The sequence below is a fragment of the Channa argus genome, chromosome 15, assembly GCF_033026475.1.
Source record: "Channa argus isolate prfri chromosome 15, Channa argus male v1.0, whole genome shotgun sequence".
NCBI classification, from domain to species: Eukaryota; Metazoa; Chordata; class Actinopteri; order Anabantiformes; family Channidae; genus Channa; species Channa argus.
In genome coordinates, this window is record NC_090211.1 from 4,948,519 (window position 1) to 4,969,827 (window position 21,309).

A 21,309-nucleotide genomic window follows, 5' to 3' on the forward strand; every position below is an offset into this window, starting at 1 on the left:
CAACAATGGACACAGCGACCATAACGTTTTGGGGGTTAGAAAATGATGACATTAAAGAGCCGCCTGATTTATGGTGTTGCTCTAAAGAACTTTATTCCCAGGTTAGGTGATTGGTGCTGAAAGTGGAAAAGAGATGAAGCAAATTGGACAGAGATGGTTATTTTAATGATGGTTGGAGTCGTTGGGTAAAATGTTATCAACTCACTTGAGATGCTTTCACTCGCCTCCATCCAGACATACCAGTCTTTTACCGATATAAACAATAAATGTGTATTTTATTCAGAGATGTTGCAATGCTATAGAACAAAGAATTCTATAAGCAAGTGAAATATTTGACCTTTTTAATTTCATAAATAAATAATTTATTTTTGGACCACTGACTAATCAATTATTAATGGTCAACATTTGAGCAATAATTAGTTTCACTTGTAAAAACAGATGGACTGATCGCTTCATGTCCAGTGACCATATTCAGTGACATGCCTTCTGTTTGGATGTGGTGGTCTTTTATGTGTGAATCACTTTCTACACTTGTGGCAGGATTTCCCCCCCACACGGTTGTCATGCAGTGTTCGGGTTGCTTTGTTCCAGTGAACAACAGATTGTGGGTTATTTTTGGGTTTGAGAACATCTGTCCCTGTCCAGATGACTAGACCCTTTCCAGCAGCGCTATAGCAATGAGGATAAGTAAGAAAAAACATCCAGCTTAAAATCTGCTGTAGGTCGTTTTTGAGTTTTGACACTGTTTACAAGCTGTTATTCTTAACTTCAGAGTGAATGTGGTAGGCAAGTGTTTTTTTTTAAACTGTTGCTCCCAGTTTTGTGGCTTCAGTGTTGCTTTATTTTTTGTCACTTAAACACCTAAAGGCTGTGATTGATTTTATTGTGTTCTAAGAAACCGTCGTTTCTATTTAGCTCCACACCTCAGGCTCGATCTTTTCATCATGTGTCCGTCACAAATACTGACCATCTGCCGATAATCTTCATGGTAACTGTCCAGTATTATCACATCCAATTTCACATGCCTTTCAATGTCCACAAGACAGAATAGAGTAATATTGATATGGACTGTCATTATAGCAGGCACCAACATTTTTACAAAGTGCTGACTTTACACATGATAGATTAATTACTGTGTTAATAAGCCTTGAAGCAGCTTGGTTAATATTTCATCAGGTCAGATCTTGGACTTAATCAGTATTGACTTCACACATCTCCCCCTTCGGTCCCGGACATGTTACGGGAGCCGTTTTCTTCATCTAAGGTTCTGATGGCTTTCAAAGAAGATCCATTGACTTTGATTCGTTGCTGATTGATTTTCATGTTCAATGCTTGACTGGATGGCTAATATCTACACAATTTGTCAGCATTGGTGGTGTGAAAGGGAGATGGAGGCCATTGCATAACAGAACACTCAGTTTTGATCCTGCTCCTTTACACAGCTTTGATTGAAAAGATTAAGCCGCTGTGCTACTGTGAGGTCTTTCTGGGTTTTTGTTCAGCTCCAACAGTGATTCTCCAGACCTCAATTAAACTTCTGTCCTTGATTGTCCCCTGCCAAGTTTTCTTTTTGAATTTCACTGCAGGGATTTTGCCACAGTGGCTACCCAAGCAGTGGTTGGTGTGCTCTACTCTGCTGGACAGCTGGTACAACTTAAATGGCTGATTTATTGTTCTCCCAGTATGTGGGAAGTGATAGAAAATCAATGCAGTGTATGAGCTAAAAGGCAAATTATGCTTACGCTGCATGTTCACTTCTTGTCATCAGATGTCAGATGTTTCCGTTTACACCTTGTCTACACGCAGCATGAAATACAGGCAAAGTTGTTGCCTGTCTGGTATAAGTTCAGAAATTAACCAAGACTAGGTTGTTGAATAAATTAACTTGCAAATAAAGATTTATTCCAAGAAGAATTTCCTTGACCTTGATGTCTGTTCCCTGTTGAGGTCTTTTTTTTTTTAACTGCAGTCTTTTAACAGCATTCACCTTCAATCTTAGTCCTTTCAGAGAGAGAGAGAGAGAGAGGTTTAGAAAGAATAAGTAGATTGGTAGGTAGCGTAGATTGAAATTTCAAGCATTAAAACATTAATTTCACACTGGCATTATGGGAATATATAGACTGAATCATTGCTTGGTTATTTCACTCTTGTCGTTTTGTTTTGTACTCCTGGAAAAACGGCCGTCATATAAATATTTTGCTATACTCATACTATTTACTGTAGGTACTTGTGTCTGAATGGGGCTGAGCTGAGGGTGGGTACTTAAGAGCAGGATAAGCTTTGTTTGACATCCTCGGGATCTACTACACATGGCTGAGGGCTCAAATGTGATGTGTACAGTAAGGAGGTACAGTATATATTGTAGCTGAATGGCAGTGACTCTCCCAGTCGGGGCCGGAACTGTGGGGAGATGGCAGTGCAGATGGTTTAATTGAGATTATCGCAGCAGGAAGAAGTGTTTGAGCGGCGATCCACACGGGGGGAGTCCACTCTACACAACAGCAGGAAGCTGTTTTAGAGCAGTAGATCAGGACAGGGAGGCACAATGTTGCACAATGTTGCCAGAGCTGAAATGATTGGTGATGAGGAGTCCATTGTCAAGGAGCCACAGAGGTCGCTAAATAATTAACTAATAGACCTTGAGGAGTATTTATAAATAATTTACATTTTTAGCTAGTTTCTTATCCCATTTTCAGATTTATACAAGACGAAATATAATATAAACTGAAGCATTAAGGCTTTAATAAACATGTTTCACGGTGCTTTCAAGTGTTCCGTCTTTTCCCCTAATAAAGTTTTTATCAGATGTTTTCCTTTACCTTTCAGTTTGTATTAGCATTGGTTGTATGCGTGTCGCTCTGATGAGACTGTCCTCTCAAAAGTAATGTTTACATTCAAGTGACAAAATCCTCTAGCAGTAGAAGTAATAAAGACTTTTTTTGGTAAGAATCAAAGGAGGAACTGGAGACCCAAAACCTGCCATTGGTAAGGCAATATGTTTTTAAAACGTTACACTTTGACATAAGAGACCACAATTTGCTCATCATTTTCTATTGACAGTTAATGCTGGTTTCATTTAAGCATTGCTACAGTTATTCTCCAACCTTAACAACAGCTTAACAAACATGATGCAACCCTGTATTTTAAAAATTATGTTTATAGACAATAAGTCTTTAATGGCAAATTCATTTTTGAATGAAAAGTAACTGCAACCGGATAACATTTGCTATTAATGTTATTAAGGTTATGTTGTTAATATTTGTTTTTGGCATGTTGCAAAAATGTTAAAATTCCATTTTAGCAGTAAGATGTACACAAACACAATTATTTCTTTCACTAACACGTTCAACCTTGTATTACAGTATCTACTTATAGTGACTGCAGCTTTCTTTAATTTTTTTTACAGTAATGTTTAGGCACTTGGTATAAAGCAGTATGTTGTCTGTTTAAATAAGGTCCTTCCCCTGTGATGTTTTCTGTCTGTTAGGATGATGTAGGGCACAGAGAGGAGACAAATCTACATAGAGAATAGGAGGAGTGTAAAGCTGGTTATGTGGTACAAGGACATTTCACAGTCATGTAATGCTCTCCCTTGCTCAAGGCAAATAAACATGATTTCAAAATGTACAGCAGTTTATTGCCACATTGAAAATGCAGAGTTTACCAGCCGCCAACTCTAAAACGCAGGGTAACTTTGAGGTCATTACAGCCGCATGTTTGCGGGGTGGTAGATTGCAGCTAGTACATAGTAGCAGCATCTCGCCTCGATATCCTTCTAAATCAATAAGTTCATGAGGTCATGATGGTCCTTGGGGAGCAACTACTTAAGTGCTCTCCACTCACCCATTGTGCCCTTCCCTAAAGAAGAGAGTTAAATATCCTATCATTGTCTTTTTCAATTAAGGCCCAAAGCTATTGCACATTCATAGAGCGTTTTCTTTATTGATTTATCCTTTTATTCTTTCATGGGCTCTATGAATTTAATTTGAAAGGAATGTGTCATGTAGTATAATGCAGCTATCTCCTTCTCCTTCTGTGCCTTTCTTTCACTAAACTTGGGACCATGGGTGGAGTGAAATAGTCATTGTCCTGTCAAACCACAGGCAAATTATCGTTTCTCATTTCCCCTCCAGATATGTCCCAAACCCATCATAAATTTTCACTGTCTGCTGTTACTCGTTATTTTTACCTTGATAGGTTTGTAATGGTTTCTATTTTGATGAGCAGAACTGCATATTATATGTTGTAATTAAATGCATGTACTGGAAATGGCTGCTTGTTCAACATAGACAGGAAATGCATGCTGCAAATGCATTTCGCATTCAAAACGCTACCTGTAAACACATCCTTATAAACACAGCTGCAGCAGGTTGCTGTGTTTGTTCAAAGGTTTAACTGCAGCATTAATCAAAAGGTTAAACTGGCATTCACACATGCTTCATGCAGTGACTGGTCAGCTGTGTGGAGTTAAAGAGTAAGCAGGGTCTGAACTAAACTTAAAATTCAGCCCTGTTTCATGTTCATAGGACAAGAGTTGCAGTGTTTAACTACTTTATTTCCTTCTAACTACTTTATTTTCATCCTCAGAGTTTGTAAAACAAACTTCAAGCTAAATGTGACCTTGCTGAAAAGGTGAGAGCTGTCTTGCAGTAAAACATTTTTGTTGTTATTAAAATTATAGAGGTGGAACATCCTAATCACCTGCTAAATCACACTACAGATGACCAGTATTGTGATTAACTTTTACACATGAGTTCTGACACAAACAATCCAGCCAACCTATTAATTCTGCATATTGCAGTCGTCTAATGGTGATGAGACTGTGATTTAGTAGTACTGCAGTTAAATAAAGGTGCCCTGAGACTATATTTTTTCTTATTAGGTTGGCTCTGTGTTCTGAAGAATGTCACATAGTTAATCTTTCCTGACTTTTGGTGGACGATATTATCCAGACGCCTGCCTCTGCATTCAGTGTTAGCATGATGACTTTAGTCAGAATTGAACTGCGATAGAATCTGTTTCACTTCAACCAACTGGATATTAGATGAAAGCTTGCTGTTGCATAAGTTGGAAGGGGGCATTGACGCAAAAAGAGCTTATGTCTTACACTTATTTCAGTTATTAATGAAATAACTGTATTTTGTGCTTGGCTTTTGAGTTATTTATACAAAGTAATGTCAAACCTAGGAGTGAACAAACTAGTTCAAGTACCAGATTATTGTGCTTTGCAGGCCAAGGATAGATTAGATGGATGGATGAATGGATATCTAGATAGATATCTATATCTATTTATAGTTATATTATGGCATGCGGTTCAGGAAATAATTTGTGAGAAAATCGAATGCCGATATTTAGAAAATTGAATGAAAGTCTGAATATATGGAATGAAACTCAAGAATATGGAATGAAACTTGAGAATATTGAATGACACTCGAGAATATGGGGAAAGAAACTCGAGAATGTGGAAGGAAACTCGAGAATATGGAAGGAAACTCGAGAATATGGAATGAGTCTGAAAACGTAGAATGTCTGAATATATGGAACAAAACTGACGTCATCAACACACTGGTGCCATCTTGTGTTTTTAATGTTTAATCTTTAATATTGCATAATATTATTATGTTTCATTCTATATATTCAGACTCTTGTTTAAAATATTCAGACTTTCATTCCATATTTTCAAGTTTCCACCAACAATGTACACACACACACACACATCTGTAGATAGATATAGATATCTATGTATTACACACACACACACACACACACACACACACACACACTGCATGTGTGCTGGAGCAGGGCATCTTTTGGTGAGTTTGTCTTGTGTAAGTTAAAGACCCAGAGGGGTGGGTGCAGACTCCCAGGCATTTAGAGACCGTCACAGAGAAGGATAGAGAGGTTTCTGTTGGCAACAGATAAGCGCTCAGTTGTGGTTCATTTTTATCCCTGTCTCATAAAACCCAGAAATGCACACACACTAAGAAATTAGCATTGAACCTAAATCTGTCATTTGATAATACTATTTTAATATATGGTTTGTTTTTTTATTCATACAATATGTTCAAGTGCTTTGTGCTCATCACCTTTAGGAGCACACAATCTGATGAGGGTTGAAGTTATAATTCTGAAAACAAGTGCATTTAAACAACACTTGCCACTCATTGTGATGATCTGTCAAAACCTGGCAGTGTCATCTGCATAGAGGCTGTGTTGATAAGCTTCTCTAGACAGAAACAAAATGCTTCCTTTTATGCTGAAACCACATCTTGATGACTATTTATCCTTTTTTACCTCCATCTTTGTCTATGGATGTGCCTTGTCTGTATGAGGCCGGTCACTATCCAAGTCATATTTGCAGCAAAAATATTTAATATACAGATATGACAAGCATTTACAAACTCCAGTAAAAGGCCAATAAATTTAGGCGTTGGCCCCACTAGAGTAGTTATCTTTCCTCTGAATCTTCTCTAATTTGAATTTAGTTTCTAAGGGTCTGTCAATCTGTGTATATGTACAGCTTTATTCATACAAATTCGTATGTGAAATACATATTCTTTCACCAGCTGCACCTACAATTTAACTTGTTCTAAGTAAATAGACTTAATGACTTATAAACCATGCATCTCAATCGTTGTCAAGTTGCAAATTAAAAATCTTTGAAAACATTATGATTAAACTTTATAAGTATGATGGTATAAAACAGATATCATCACATTCAAGGAGCTGGAATCAAAGAATTATGGGCACTTTTGCTTTATGAATGATTAATGATTTGTAAGTATCAAAAGGTTGTTATTTCAACTTATTTCAACTCTACGCTTTTCGCAAAAGTACAGTACAGTACTCTCTTATCCTTGTAAACTAGTAAAAGAAGTTGTCACTAAGTGTAAACGTGATAATTTGGTGACCCATAGATTTGTTTTCCTGTTAAAGGGAATCTAAAGCATCCATTCTGGATTTTGTTAATGGCATGCTGATGAGTGTTTGACAGTGACATAATGATGCTATATGTAGACACTCTTTCATCCTGACAAACATACAGTTATGGTTTTATGGCATTATGGTTTAAACTGCCCAGTGTTACCCACCAGGCACTAGCTCTGCCCTTCTCTGTATTATCTGCCTCTGTGCACAATACAAACATCCCTTTTCTTTCTCCCTGCTGCCTGTGTTTAGTGCATCCGTTGACTTATTGCCACGATAAGGGTTTGTACATATGTTCTGGGCTTTTATGGCCTATTTTATGCCATTTCTATTCCACCATACAGTATGTCCCATGGTGGAACCATGGCATGGTTATTAACATGCCATGGTTCCTATATGTCACACCATAATTGTCCCATAATTTCAAATATTCTATCGTGTTCTGTTTGTGAAGTAGTAGACGTGTTGTTTATGTAAGCATCAACCGATGAAACATTGTTCAGGAATCTAAATAACCGGTCTCTTACAACATTGATTCTTGGCTATGTTAAAAACACACGTTTTTGGGCCTTGCACTGTATAAATGTAAATACTTGTTTCATTTCTTTCTGCTGATTAATTTCAATCAGTCCTAAGGAAGGCAAAAAAAATGATGTATTTTGAAAGGATATTAGATTGCTTGACTGTTTTATGTTTTGTGTTTTATGCAATCCAGCTCTTAATTAAAGTTAAATGATGTGTGCAGTTGTACAGGTCTAATATTATTTGCCGCTGTTCTGCTGGTTGAGGACCATATCTCTGTTTTAGTTGCTGTTGTCAAGTACACGTTTCTGTTGTGAAATACCACTTCTCATTAAATATGCCTGGCAATGACCTTTATATATGTTTTTGAGTTTCTAAACAGGAAAATATGAAGTTTAATAAGGAAAAAGATGAATGATTTTATACAGTAAACAAAGTGAGTTTGTTTAAATATTTGCAAATTACAGTAGGTTAGATGATAAATATTACAAATACCAGTTTTCCTGCATTGTACCATGGGTGGGGGCAGAGGGGAGGCCAGAGATGACTCTTGCCCCTTTGCCAGGATTTACTGCTATGTTCTGGGTCATTGTCATGTTGTAGGGACCAGTTCCGCTTCAGCTTTCTTTTTCTTTTTTTTACAGATGGTCTCACATATTTCTCAAGCCCCCTCCAATACATGGTAGAATTCATGAGTAAATATGTTTTATTGGTGTTTTGAATGGTAGTTTCCAGCGTCTTCCTGTAGGCTCCTCCATACTCCCTTTGTGCTCTGTTTCAACATAAAGCTTCCTTTGTGCAATTGAACATTTGCCTAATAGTGTTTAGATTATTTATTCTCTAGTTATCAGTTATGTTGACATCTGCTTAGCATAAATTCTAGTGTAATTCCCCACCCGTGTTTTTTTTTTTTTTTTTTTTTTTTTCCAATGTCCAACCCCTCTTTAGGGGTATTAAAATGCCTGTGTGTTACAATGATGGTGTGCTGCCTCATCTGAAATAAAGACAACCTGCCCTAATGATAGACCGCATCTGTGAAATATAGTGATAAGCTTGAGGGAAAATGAATTAAGGTTCTACAGATCAAAGAACACTTATTTCATGATTGCCATTTTTCCACCATACTGAGATGAGATGTGTTTGGCTCTCTTTCATAAATCAGGGCAGCAATGTCTGGCAAATAGATGAATGATTAAATCAGTCACAAAAAGCCAGTGATATTTGAGGAAAAACTCAAAGCAAAGTTTAATAAACACAAGCTTGACACATGGTCTCCATCTGACAGTGTCTGCATCAAGTACATTTAGAATATTCGGGGAGAAACCCTCATATATTAACATAAACTTTAGACTTTAATCACATTTGATTTCTTTTGTTTTTCTCGACAAACAAACCTAAAACTTGAGGGTTTAATATTCATTTACTTTTCTAAGCTGTGGCGATGGCAGTAGCCAAAATCAGTAATTCACAACGAATGAATAATGGGCAGCAGTACTAATGTTTCCTGTTAGAAATCTGTTTGGAATAAAGATTAACATCAGACCCAAATGGCCAGGGATCTTGGGACTGCGGGTATTGTGATTCATAATCCTTTTTTCCTCTGTTTGATTGTGGGGGGATTATCATTTTACAGGCTGGACCATCACATAGAATCACCAGGGCGCTTTTGATTTCCATTGCTAGACTGTGTCCCTAGCATGATCTGTACGCCTGCTGGGCCTTTTATTGTTAATTGGCTTTGCATCAGACAAACACCTGCTAAAATAATTTCTCAGACTGGACATTGATTTTCACAATTGTCCAGTGCCGGACAGTTTTCCAGTCATGAAGAAAGCACTTATATGGCTCCCTTGGATATAAATTTAGACACAGTAACATCCAAGAGCATCAGGACATCTGTGCCATCAAACTATTTAGCTATCTCAACAGACAACAACAGAAAAATATGGTGATTAATTACTTAAATGGATGGATGGTCAGAGGTTGACTTGTGTCTACAGCCCAGCTGTGATGGATGTACAGTCCAAGCAACACATGGCCTAAGAGAAGCGCTCAGAAGTGGTGATTAATGAGAGTGTATTGACTTGTGAATCAACCAAGCAATTAAAGACCCCTCCATACTCTCTGCCCTCTCATCCACACAAATCCAAAACACCGGTTATTATTGACTTATAAAGTGACTGACAGCTACAGGCTAGGTTGCCAGTTGGTGGCAAGTTTATACCATTATTGAGATCATTCACCATATCTAAGCCCCAATAATCTCTTACTCCCAAATTACAACTTTGCAGCATCACTAAGAGTCCTGGAAAAGTTCTTGCAAAGTGGTGGTGGTACTTTTCTGATCTATTTTATAGAGGACAATAGAAAGCTGACAGAAAACAGAAGGTTGGTGATGGTGTGCAACACAGATCCTTAACCAGACTTTAAGTGTGGTTAGATGGTCGGTATCCTAAGGCCCTAGGGCACGTTGGGGAGAAAGATTATGTGAATGAATCTGAACCAGATGTTATAATTAGATAGTAGTGTCCTCAACATAATGTGGTAGTGTCCTAAACCCCCAGGCTACCAGGATGCCCCTATTTCATTCCCCCTTTGAAATGTTTTCATAACCTACATTTAAAAATCAGGGTGGTTTTGCTGTGAGTGATGCTGTCTTTCTGAAACCTTTTGATCCATATTCACACTTGGAAGCTGCAAAGTTCAACATCCACTTGATGTGTCCTCCACACTCAGTGGGGGCTTTGAATGTTTCATGACTGCTTTTCTTAGGAGTTCATATAACTATTTATGCGAGTTGTTTTTTGCTGCTATGTAGACAAGCAGAAAACAGAGAAATAGGTTTAGAGGTCAGGAGGAAGCAAGTTGTTTAGCCCTCCAGCTCTGACATAATGATAAAATGATGATGTCCTCCGAGTGCTGCCACAATTTAGGTCATGGTCTGTAATGAGACCTTGGTATAGCAGAGAGGATTCGTAACAAATGTGTTGTTGGGATCCAAAATAACCATGGTGTCACGACACAGACCTGAAACAGTGTTTGAAGCAAGATGAAGCACACTGAATCCCAAAAGACGGCAATTGTATCATCTGTAGAGGTTTTTAGCACAGCAACAGGAGTCCTCATTTAGGGTACACAGTCTTCAGATGTACAGTTGGCATAAAAAACTTTTGTCATTTTTATTCAGTTATATATTTATAACTGAATAAAAATTAATATTTACTTACATTAGATCCTGATCGAGTTCATTTTTCTCTTCCATGTCAAAGTGGTTAATAAGTGATTGCATATCGATGAAAACTCTTAAATAAATCAACCATTATTCAGTGTTTCCGTTGGGAGGGGGGAGTAATTCTTTTCTAAATAAGGTACCAAAGGACCATCTCATAGGTTTCTGCATCTTTACCTGAACAATTTACCTGAACAATACAGTTGTTTATTTTAACACTGTTTAATAAATTCTCAGCTAATCACTGTCTGGTAATTGTTTGATAGTTTTAGAACATTTGAATTCATGTTTTGGAACATCTGTCCTAAAGTTTTCACCAGGTAACATTGCTAAATTTTTTTGTTTTTTTTTTAATCTCTTAATTTGACCATCCACTGTTTATTTTGTATGTTTTCATGTTTAGCAGAATGTCTTGGAGGTCATTAAATTGGAGTTAAAATTATGGCTAAATATTAAATTCATGTTGGACCAAGCACCCCAGTCAGTAGTGGTCAGTTATTCTGCTAATATTAAGTATGATAAGCCTCCAACATGTTCCTCAAATTAATGAGTTACTTGTGGTCAAAGCACGTTTAAGAATCTTGTTTTTTTCCGTAGCTGTACTCTTTAAAAAAAAATAGGACAGATGTCAGTCTTTGTATTGGTCATAGCCTTGGTGACCTTTGCAGTTTCTCATCTTAGACTTACTGTTTATTGCATTTCACTGAAGTGTGTGATTGCAGCCAGCATGGTAGCTGTTGCTGAAATTGATGTCTCATACTGAGAAGGAGAAATGGGCGATTTTTAAGAAGGTCTTTGTTGTCAAAAGTGAATTGCTCATAGTTGATGAGGGTGCTGCTCTAGAGGAGCAAAATGTATCCGCTAGCTGAAGAGGAGGGAATGCAGAGGAAGCATCTATCCAGAATTGATTTGTGCCACTTTTCTCTTGACAGAATTTGTTTTTGTTTATTGAGACATTTATTAAACGGAGCATGAAACGTAAGCAGTTTCTTTGGCAACAAAGCAAAAATGCAGACAAAAATCTGTATGTTGCCCTTGCAAGCGAGAATAAGATGAAATTGCTAGAACAGCCTAAGTAAAGTATTAAATGAATAAATGCATTGAAACCAAGTGTCGTTGACTATGTCCATGTTAGGAAATTCTACTTATGTCTTCTGCCCCTGGTTTTATTTTCCAAGTTGACACAACTGCGTTTTCCATCAGAGATTAAAACGAATTGTTACTAAACTGTTATTAATTATTGTTAATTCTGTTTAAAAATCAAGCATATAATTACACGAATTGTGAACAGTGTTTGATTATTAAGATATCTTTGCATTGACAGCGTAACAGTTTGGCTTTTCAGTAGGTTTGCATGTATTTTTCTCTGAGGTTTCATTGGATACTTGAAAATCTCTTTAAATGCCTTAAGTCATTTCACATATTGTCTGTTGTGAAAAATGTATTATGTTCCATCTTGCTCAGTTATGTAACAACATAAGTATATTGTAGTTACTTGTTGTTCTAATTACGTAAAAAGCCTGTTCTAAAAAAAGGGAGAGATTATGTTTTAGGATTTGCTTCTTTTAATCTGTATAATGTTGAATTTTATTTACTGAATGTTCAGAATAGAAAAACAACAATTTTAACTCCTAAGTGCACTATTTACAGTATATAAGTATCTCTATCGAAAGTAATATTTAAAAAAATGTTTATGCTCCAGTTATCAAGACATCATTTAGACATGGAGGAAGTGCTCAGTTAGGTTTATAAGCAAACAGCATTAACAGCAAATTAATATCCTCCATAACCTAAATTAATATGCCAGTTTCCAGGGCTTTGCGTTATGTAGATGTATATCATGCGAAAATGTCTTTCATATTGCTCTATGCATACAGTTTATTTCAAAATATGCTCAATCATTTTTATCATTGTTACTTTTTCACTGCCACTTTTTGTTGGGAGTGTGAAACAACCTTTTTACACATGTTGCAGCAGCATAGCAGGAGGGTGACGCAGAATGGGGTAATTTAGAACAAAGGGTTTTATTTTATTTTATTTACTTACTTGTGTTGAGCAAATAAACTAGGTTAAGAAACATCTGATTAGCGTTTAAGTTATAGAGGTTATGCTCATCTATAAAAATTTTGTGGAGACTCATTTCTTTTTGTACTAGATAACATTAGTTAGCTACACAGCTACAGCTGCTAAGAGGCTACCAGCAACTTTTAGGGTCGAATGTTTCATTAAATGCTACTTAATGCATCAGTTCAATTAATCATCCCACCTTGAATTTTAAAACAACTATGACTATTACATGTGTTTTGTTGCACAGTTGCACAATATACACTTTAGTGATGATTTGATCTTCAACTTTCTTTTTCTTTAATGTAAATCTTTCTCCTCAAAGAAAAAAAGCTGCAAAGCCTCTGTACTCCGGCAGCACCAGCTCACAGATTGGACTAACATGATTACTACCTGCACAAGAATGATATCATACATTATGGAGTAACCATGTGATGTCTGAGACTTACTTAAGCTTTCTGTAGTCTAATTTAGATTGGTTGACCCTTGATCCATTTCGTATAGGAGCACTACATGCGATGAAGGTAGTGTACAGTGGTGAAGTGTGATCTCCTGCTACCTGTGCCTACTACGTTCCTAACAGTGTCTCTTTCTCTGCTTTGGTAGGGACATGTCACTTCTCTCTGGGTCTGAGTCATCCCCCAGCACGTGGCATCTGATGCCTTTATGCTCGCCCACACACACTTCTACTTTTCCATTCCCATGCTGTTATTTTTCTGTGCCTCCCCTGTCCTGTAGAGCCATAGTGGTCTAATGGCTTTGTGATCTAAAGCCTAAGGTTGTTTATGCCCTTATAGTCTAGTTAATGGGATATTTTGATGGCTTTACATCATATAGTCTATTATTTTCAAGCTAGGCATTTTCTAAAAATTAACATGGTTTCAAAAACCAGCATAAAATGAAGGTATGCTTTATAAATGGTGGTCAGTAGGGGTATTTGATTAACATTAACTGGAGAAACTGTACAAAATTGCAGTAAAGACAGTAACCGTCATTAAGCAGCAATCATCGATGTCTTTGCATTTTGACTGTCGCATGAAAATAGGATGGAGCTGTTTTCTTTTTGGATTTACTTGTGTGCGTTGACTTCAGCAGCAGTACTTTAAGAGTAAGAGGGACATTTCCTGTTAGCGTGGAAAAACACAAAAAAAACACAGCTACTGCAGTAATCTACAGCAGCAAAATACCAGAAAAACGGCACCAAGTCATAAAATCTAAATTCATCATGAGGACTGTAGCTGCAGGAGTGTTAACATTAAGAAATTCATCAGCCGTATACCAACAGATGAACAGCCTGTAAGCTATTTACTTGCAGGTATATTACTTGAATCACTGCTGCATCTGGCTGGAATTTGAATTTTGATCATAACATATTGGTGTACACAACAAAGTAGATGTGGGTGGTGTCTTGAATGTTGGTCTTGTTGCTTTGTTGCTTGTTCTCTGTGTTAGAACAGTACTATATATTGTGAAATTTTTTTGTCCTTCTGTCTTATCCAGTGAGTTCAGGGTCACCACAGCGGATCATTGCCCACATGTTGATTTGGTACAGTTTTTACACTGGATGTCCTTCCTGACGCAACCCTCCCCAATTTCTATCGGGCTTGGACCGGCGCTGCACAGCTGGGGATGGGAATGGGCTGTTGGGGGTTCAGTGTCTTGCCCAGAGATACTTTGACACTTTGACTGAGGATCGAACACTGACCCTGTGGTCCATGGCCTTACCAACTGAGCTACAGCCGCCCCAACAGTACTATATTGTGAATATTGAGCACAAATTTCCAATTTTTTTAGGCTGCAGGCCTGAGACTTGCTTTGGTCTTTCTCTTCTGTCCCTCCGCATACAGTTGCTTTCAATCCGCACGACAAATTGTGGGAGTTTATATTTTTTGGAAGTTTACATCCCCACATCAGCACCTATGCTTTTAACAAAGCACCACTATCAATCCTCCTTCCACTTGGGTTTCACAATAATTCAAACAAATGTGCCTTTCATACTATTCTAATAAATGTAAATGTAAATGCTGAATTTCAAAAACAGAGTTATTTTATATTTCAGAGTAAGTCATCGTGCTACATGGAGAATGTGACCTAAAGAAGGTGAACAGAGCAACATATTTTAAAAATCATCTACATCATCTATATTTTTACCAGCTATAAACTAAAAACTATCACATAATTTGTTTTATGCTATTGACGGTGTGTTTGCAGTGGCAATATTTGTAGACTCAACAGTCCATTACAGTTCCGATTGAGCATTTTTGAAATACAGGGGATTGCAAAATATCGACATAGTGTATATACTTTATTGTGTATTGCGATATAACGTAAAAATATTATATTAAATATATATTAATATCATTTAAAGGCCATATTGCTTTTTTAATTGTAATATTTTTACTGACATCTAATTTGTAATCCCTTACATCACCTGAAAATATAATGTTACTATATTACTAGAAATACATTACTCCCCAACACAGTCTATAGCTCACTGAATGATTTGCCAAATTTAAATAAGAATAATTTGCTAAATTTTCATGTATGTAGTCTAAATGCTTCACAGACATCTTCGTTGCACCAAGAAACCATCAAATGTACAGCTTCAGTTAAGGTACACGTACAGAGAAAAGCTAATTTGTCTAAAAAACTCTCAAAATGCTACGCTAGTCATTGGTTGTTCCAGTCACATGTTTCAGTAAAATGTCAGGAACTCCATAAGCCATTTACAATAAGAACAAATATGCTTCAAACGTTAATGCATTTATATCCAGGCCCAGATTGTCATTTTGTAATAAGTAAAAGTTATCTTTACACTGAAAGCAAAGGTATTGAGGAAGGACTGACCGTGCACAACTGTTCAGGGGTAAAATACTGCTCTCTGTCAACCAGCTGCCATAATTTCACTTTTCTTCTTCAGACACATTTCTCTTCCTAATGATTCATTCATTACCTTCAATGTCTGTTGTGGATTTATGCTTTGTCTTGGCTTGAGCTTAGGCTTCACTTTGCCAACAAGACAGCTGGTAATACTTTAATATATACAGTAGACACATAGGCATCATCATTATTCAGCAGAACTAAAGCATTTTTTTTTTCTCTCCTTTTCCTTCTGTCACACACACAGATAACCCAGCTGTCCATTTGTTTAGCTGGAATAACGGCTTACTCTTGCTGTCTGAACCACCTTTGTTCACTAATTCAATAGTTCAAACATACGGGAGGGAACCATCTGTAGTGAGATGTTGGATGCCTTTTGAGACAAGTGGGAATAAAACATATTTTCACACAACCCAAGTGCTGATTTGTGTCTTGTTCTAAGGAGGGGGGTTATCTACTGGGGTCACTTGCATAAAAATCTGAACACATTTTAGATCAGGCTTATGCCAAAATAAAGAAAATTGTAAAGGGTTCACAAACACCTCTTTCAATCATGGAACTGAACACTTATTCTGTGTCCTCACAAAGCGTTTTTGTGTAACTGTGTGCCTGCTCATATGTGTTTGATAAGAGGTTGAAGGCCCTATTTGAAACCCTGCAGGCTGCTCTTCAGATGAAAAAGCACACAAGTGGCTGCCTCTGAGATCGTATACCACTTAAACTGCGCAGCCATACCTGAGAATGTGAGACAGTGAAAGGGGATAGAGGAAAGAAATGGATGAAAAGAATGTTTGCCACCATGGAGGAGGAGAAGAGAGGGAGTCCGATTGAATTGAAGCTACAGTAACTGAGCCACCATCACTGATTGAAGCTCTTGACAAAGAAAGTATCTCATAGGCAATCAGAGCTTTAGCTTGAAAGGATTTGAAATTTTAGTTAGACCATGGATTAGTCCACCTGTTCATGTACTCAACTACTGTAGCTTTGAGAGGACTCATGGGATTTTACACAACAGGACAGAATTACAGTTCCACAGGAAGCATTAAAATTGTCTTATAAAGGACTTAAAATATTCACTATTCACTTTTTTCTGTCTCTTTCTACAGAGCGTGTTCACTCTTCTGTTGGGACCTTTTACATTCTTCAGTGCCCAGAAGACCAAATATCTTCAAATTCTTACTTCACTCATGCGCTGGATTGGTAAGAATAAATATATCCTGAAGATTTTCCCACCGACAAATGTTTCAGATTACTGATTATATTGACTACTTTTTTCTTTCTCAACCTTTTCTCCTTGTTCCTTAATTCTGCATGCTTTCTTCAAGCCTTCTCATTTCGTCTCCTCTCTCTCTACAGACACATTTTCATTTTCTCTGTGTCTCCTGCGATTTCATTGAGCCCTTGCTCCCCCCGTCTTCATATGTGTGGCTGCTGTGCTCAGGTCCGTCTATCATGGTTTGGTCCTGCTCTATGTCTTTGATTCCCATCTCCCCTCATTCCTCAGCCTGACAAGCTTGACAGTTTGTCCTAAGCTTGATTGGACCGTCACTCACGGGGCGACAGACCGCCCTGGGCCCGCTGTTAAAATCACACCACCACAGAGTCATGGTGATGCCACCACCCCCACACGATTGTGTGTTAGCTCACATAAACAACACACAAACACAGCAACATGTGCACACTGTCTTTCTAAATAACACAAGGGTTTCAGCTGCAAATTTTACTCCTACTGGTCTGTCTTCACTCTCCCCTGGCTCTCTCTCTAATTGATTGGTTATGTCGTGCTTGCAGAGCTCTGTACAGCACACAGGCTAATGATTTAGAGGGCTTCAGAGAAGGCTCTGTGCAAAAAACATCTGCGGAAAACTGTAAGACAATTTTGCCAAAATCAACCATAGATTTCAATTATTAGCTGGTGATATAGTAATTGCCGCTAATTTAATCAATTAATAACATGCTACTCTACTGTGCACAGGTCACAGGTAACAAAAACGAACTTTTAGGAAAGCCAAAACCAACCGATTGTGATTATGTTAAAGCATAAATATTTTGGCTGCGTGTTGGACGATATATAAAAAAGTACAAAATAAATTAATCCACAATACTTTTATTAATATTCATTTACATAAGCCCTATACATGCATGTATGTATTCATATATTGATTTGAATCTGGCAGCAATATATTTAAACTCTAAGATGCCTTCAAAAGTGAAGAATAACATGCATACAAAAACTGCAGTAAAACTACCACACAGTTTTCCCCCGGGATGATGTTATCCAGTCAGATCCTCTCAGAAGCTGGGCAGGAAGCTGCTGAAGTAACCATTCTCTTGTCTGGCAGAATGCTTCTCAAAGTGCCGAAAACATCCAATCAATCATTTATGAACAGACTTGATTTGGATAACTGGACCACATATTATATAATTTAAAGGGTTACTTTCTTGCATGAAATTTTTAAATCCTTAATAAATTGGTGTAATAGCAGTGCTAGGGTGACATTTTTACTAGCTTTGAGCTTAATTTAAACTCTCCACCATAACCTCTGATGTATGCACAAGACATACTGGGAGATCCTGCTAGTGCAAGTCAAAACCAGTCAGCTCCCAAAGCATCCTCAATAGAATGGACTGAGCAAGAACACTTTTTGCATATTAAATCTGGCTTGGTTTGATGCAAACTTTGAACAGTACTTAGCCTTTGACTAATGATGTTTCAAATCCACGAAAACACATGTACAGCTTATTTTATGTTGTTATACTAACTGTGCAGAGATTAAAGCACATTTCCTGTTTTATTGAAGCAACTTGCATCTTACAGTTTGACTTTAATGTCAATATCTGATTCATTTTACAACTAATTGGCTCAAAGAGAATCTCTCCAGGAGATGGCTGTTAAAGCTTCTTTGTTTTAAAAATAATGTTTTTGTGAGGCTGTTAGTAAATTTAAGCTGATCACTCTAAAAGAGGAAAGTAAGGGTAGGCAGTGGCTAAGTTGGTAGAGTGGCCACCCACTGACCATGGGGTCAGAGGTTCGCGTGCCGCCCTTCCTGACCACATGTCGAAGTGTTCCTGGGCGACCCCCAACAGCCCATCCCCATCCCCAGCTGCCAGTGCCAAGTACCAGTCCCAAGGGTGGTAGAAAATTGGGGAGGGTTGCATCAGGAATAAAAATAGTGCCAAATCAACACACAGACTAATGATACGCTGTGGCGACCCTGAGCTTGGGGGACAAGCCGAAAGGAGTTACTTATTTTTGTGTCTTTGAATTGTTTTTAACTCCTGGCCATTATTCACCGCTTTCTGGATACACCTGCTGTCACCTGTGCTGCCCTGTGTGGGGGACGTGGTGTGCTGGATGTCGGGGTTAGCAGGTGTCTGGTGTGTTGGGGCCCTGCCTTCTGCCCTTGGCTTTGGCCTTGTCACAGTCACTTTTGCTCAAATGTAGTCAGCTCATGTCTTGTGAGTCCTGTTTTTTTACATCAAACATAAGCGATGATGTGACTGCCTGCTGCTGTGCTGCCTGTAACATGCTGGGATTTTCAGTAAAATACCCATTACTGTGGCTCATTGTGACAATTGTTTCAAGCACCCTGACAGCAGTAATTTCCACTGCTTTTTTTTCCCCTTCCTAAATTAAAATGGAGAGTAGCGCTAAAGGCTGTGTTTGGGCTACGTGTATCTGTACACTTTTTGGTTTGTCACAGCATTATAAATAAGTATATACAGAGACAATGAGTGTGTTGCCGTTCAGAGCAAATCATATTGTAATTTATCAGTGCTTCTAGAAATTAGTAAACGGCCTCCTCAATCAGCAAAAGTGGGTTAATCATGTTTGACCATCCTCTGCTTTTCAAGAGTAACCATTGCATTTGTTTCGCTACGTAAGCCACTAGAGTTTTATCTGGTGTTAAGTTCAACTATGGCTGGTTTTGTTTGTATTTCCTGGACAGTGACAGTGCAGTATTTATCTTACTGAAATTATAAAAATTTGTATTTACTGCAGTGGAAAAGAATTTGATACTTAGCAGTTTAACATTTGTGTTGTCATGATACAAAAACTATGAATTCAGTACCAATACCAGCCTAAAGGACTGAGCATGTACAGTAGGTGTGCTTTTAAAGCATATTAAAGCTTTTATATGCCCTGATGTAATTTAATTTCCTTTATACTTGGCTTTATCTAATTTCCTCGATAGTTAACTTTGTTTGCAGGTAAATTCTATCACTTATTAAACAGTGTACATTAAACCTCCTGACCTAGTGGATGCCTGCACTCCACTTTGTGCATTTTGTACTAATAGTTACACAAAATAGTTATACAAAAATGTTGAGCACGTGCTGTGATTTGCTTGACACGTAGCTACTTTACTTATTGAGTAAAAATTGATTATTTATAACTTATGTTGATGATCTTCATACTTATGAAAAACTTTTAATTTTACCTACTTGCAATTTATGGTAAAGTTAATTTTACCGGTTTGAATATTGTGTTTGCATTTAGATTTCGATGGTAAGTTTGCTAAAAAGCTAAAGCCTAATTAGACAGTTTCCTTTGTTTTTAATTGTCTTGCCAAAATCTGATGGTGAAAAAAGTTTGCTTGCTTTCAGATAAATCACACTTGTTGACTTATATTTGAGGGGTTGGTATCTGTCCTATTTGCTAACCTGTTGCTCCTTTAAGACAGCATCTTTTACAGGCTTTGTGGTGTCTGTTGGCTCACCCTGGCTATATTATTTAGCTTCATAAGCTATAATGTTCTAGCTGTGATTAAATTAAGTTATGTGAAATGCAGTAGCGTGCACCAGGAATAACATCAAAGAAGACTCATTGCTTCATTGTCCCATGGCTCTCACCATCTTTACAGTGTTCATATTTACTACAACTTTGTATAAGATGCTTAGAAAGTACCCACAGGGATATACGCAGCTGCCCAGTGCCATTTTCAACGGGTGATGGAGGGAGACATTGTTTTTGAAGGTCAGCGGCCTTTGTCCAGAACATGCAGCTCACTAGGGAATGGTAAAATATGAGCAAGTCTTAATGAACCATACAGCAGAACCACAGTTCAGAGGTTCTGAAAAATTACATTTAAGGGTAAAAAGAACAAGATTGGAAAAGATTATTCCTGTTGTCAGCCAAGGACTAAAGCATCAGACTTATTTTGAGTGTGACTAAACATCCATGTGCACTTGATCACGGCCATTTTCTGTGTTCTGAATTCTGTTGTTGATGTCTTTTTTTGTTGTTGTTGTATTGTCATCCTGTCCTTCGTTCCTGCTTAGTATTGACGTTTGTTTCCGAAATGAGAGGTCGGATTTCCTTCTGAAAAGACTTCCTGTGTAATTAGGGGAATGTCTGCTGGCTTTGCTTGAAAATATGATCAATTGGATCCATGCCCAGTAACAAAAGCATTTAATTATAGTTGGTAACCTTACTGCCTTATTCACCTCAGGAAAAAAAATGGAAAGGAGGAATTACATCTGTTTCTTTAGATATTTCTTTTAAAAGAACCAGTTTTTAATGAGTTGGTTTGTATCACTTAGCTCATATTTGTATCACTTAGCTCATATTTCTTGTTTACAATCCTGCATCCAGTCCTGTACATATATGATGAATTTCCAAACCTACATATGTCTAGACATATTTTTTTTTAAAATGCATTGTTTGACACAATACTTAGAATGAG

General features: G+C 37.5%; 1 protein-coding gene across 1 annotated transcript in view; it reads left to right on the top strand.

Moving 5' to 3' along the window:
- tmem104 (transmembrane protein 104) overlaps positions 1-21,309 on the top strand; it is a 51,388-nt gene that overhangs the window by 18,848 nt on the left and 11,231 nt on the right. The window contains exon 9 of the mRNA XM_067477260.1: positions 16,729-16,822. Coding sequence (XP_067333361.1) covers positions 16,729-16,822 — 94 coding nt within the window. The remainder of the gene's footprint in view (positions 1-16,728; positions 16,823-21,309) is intronic.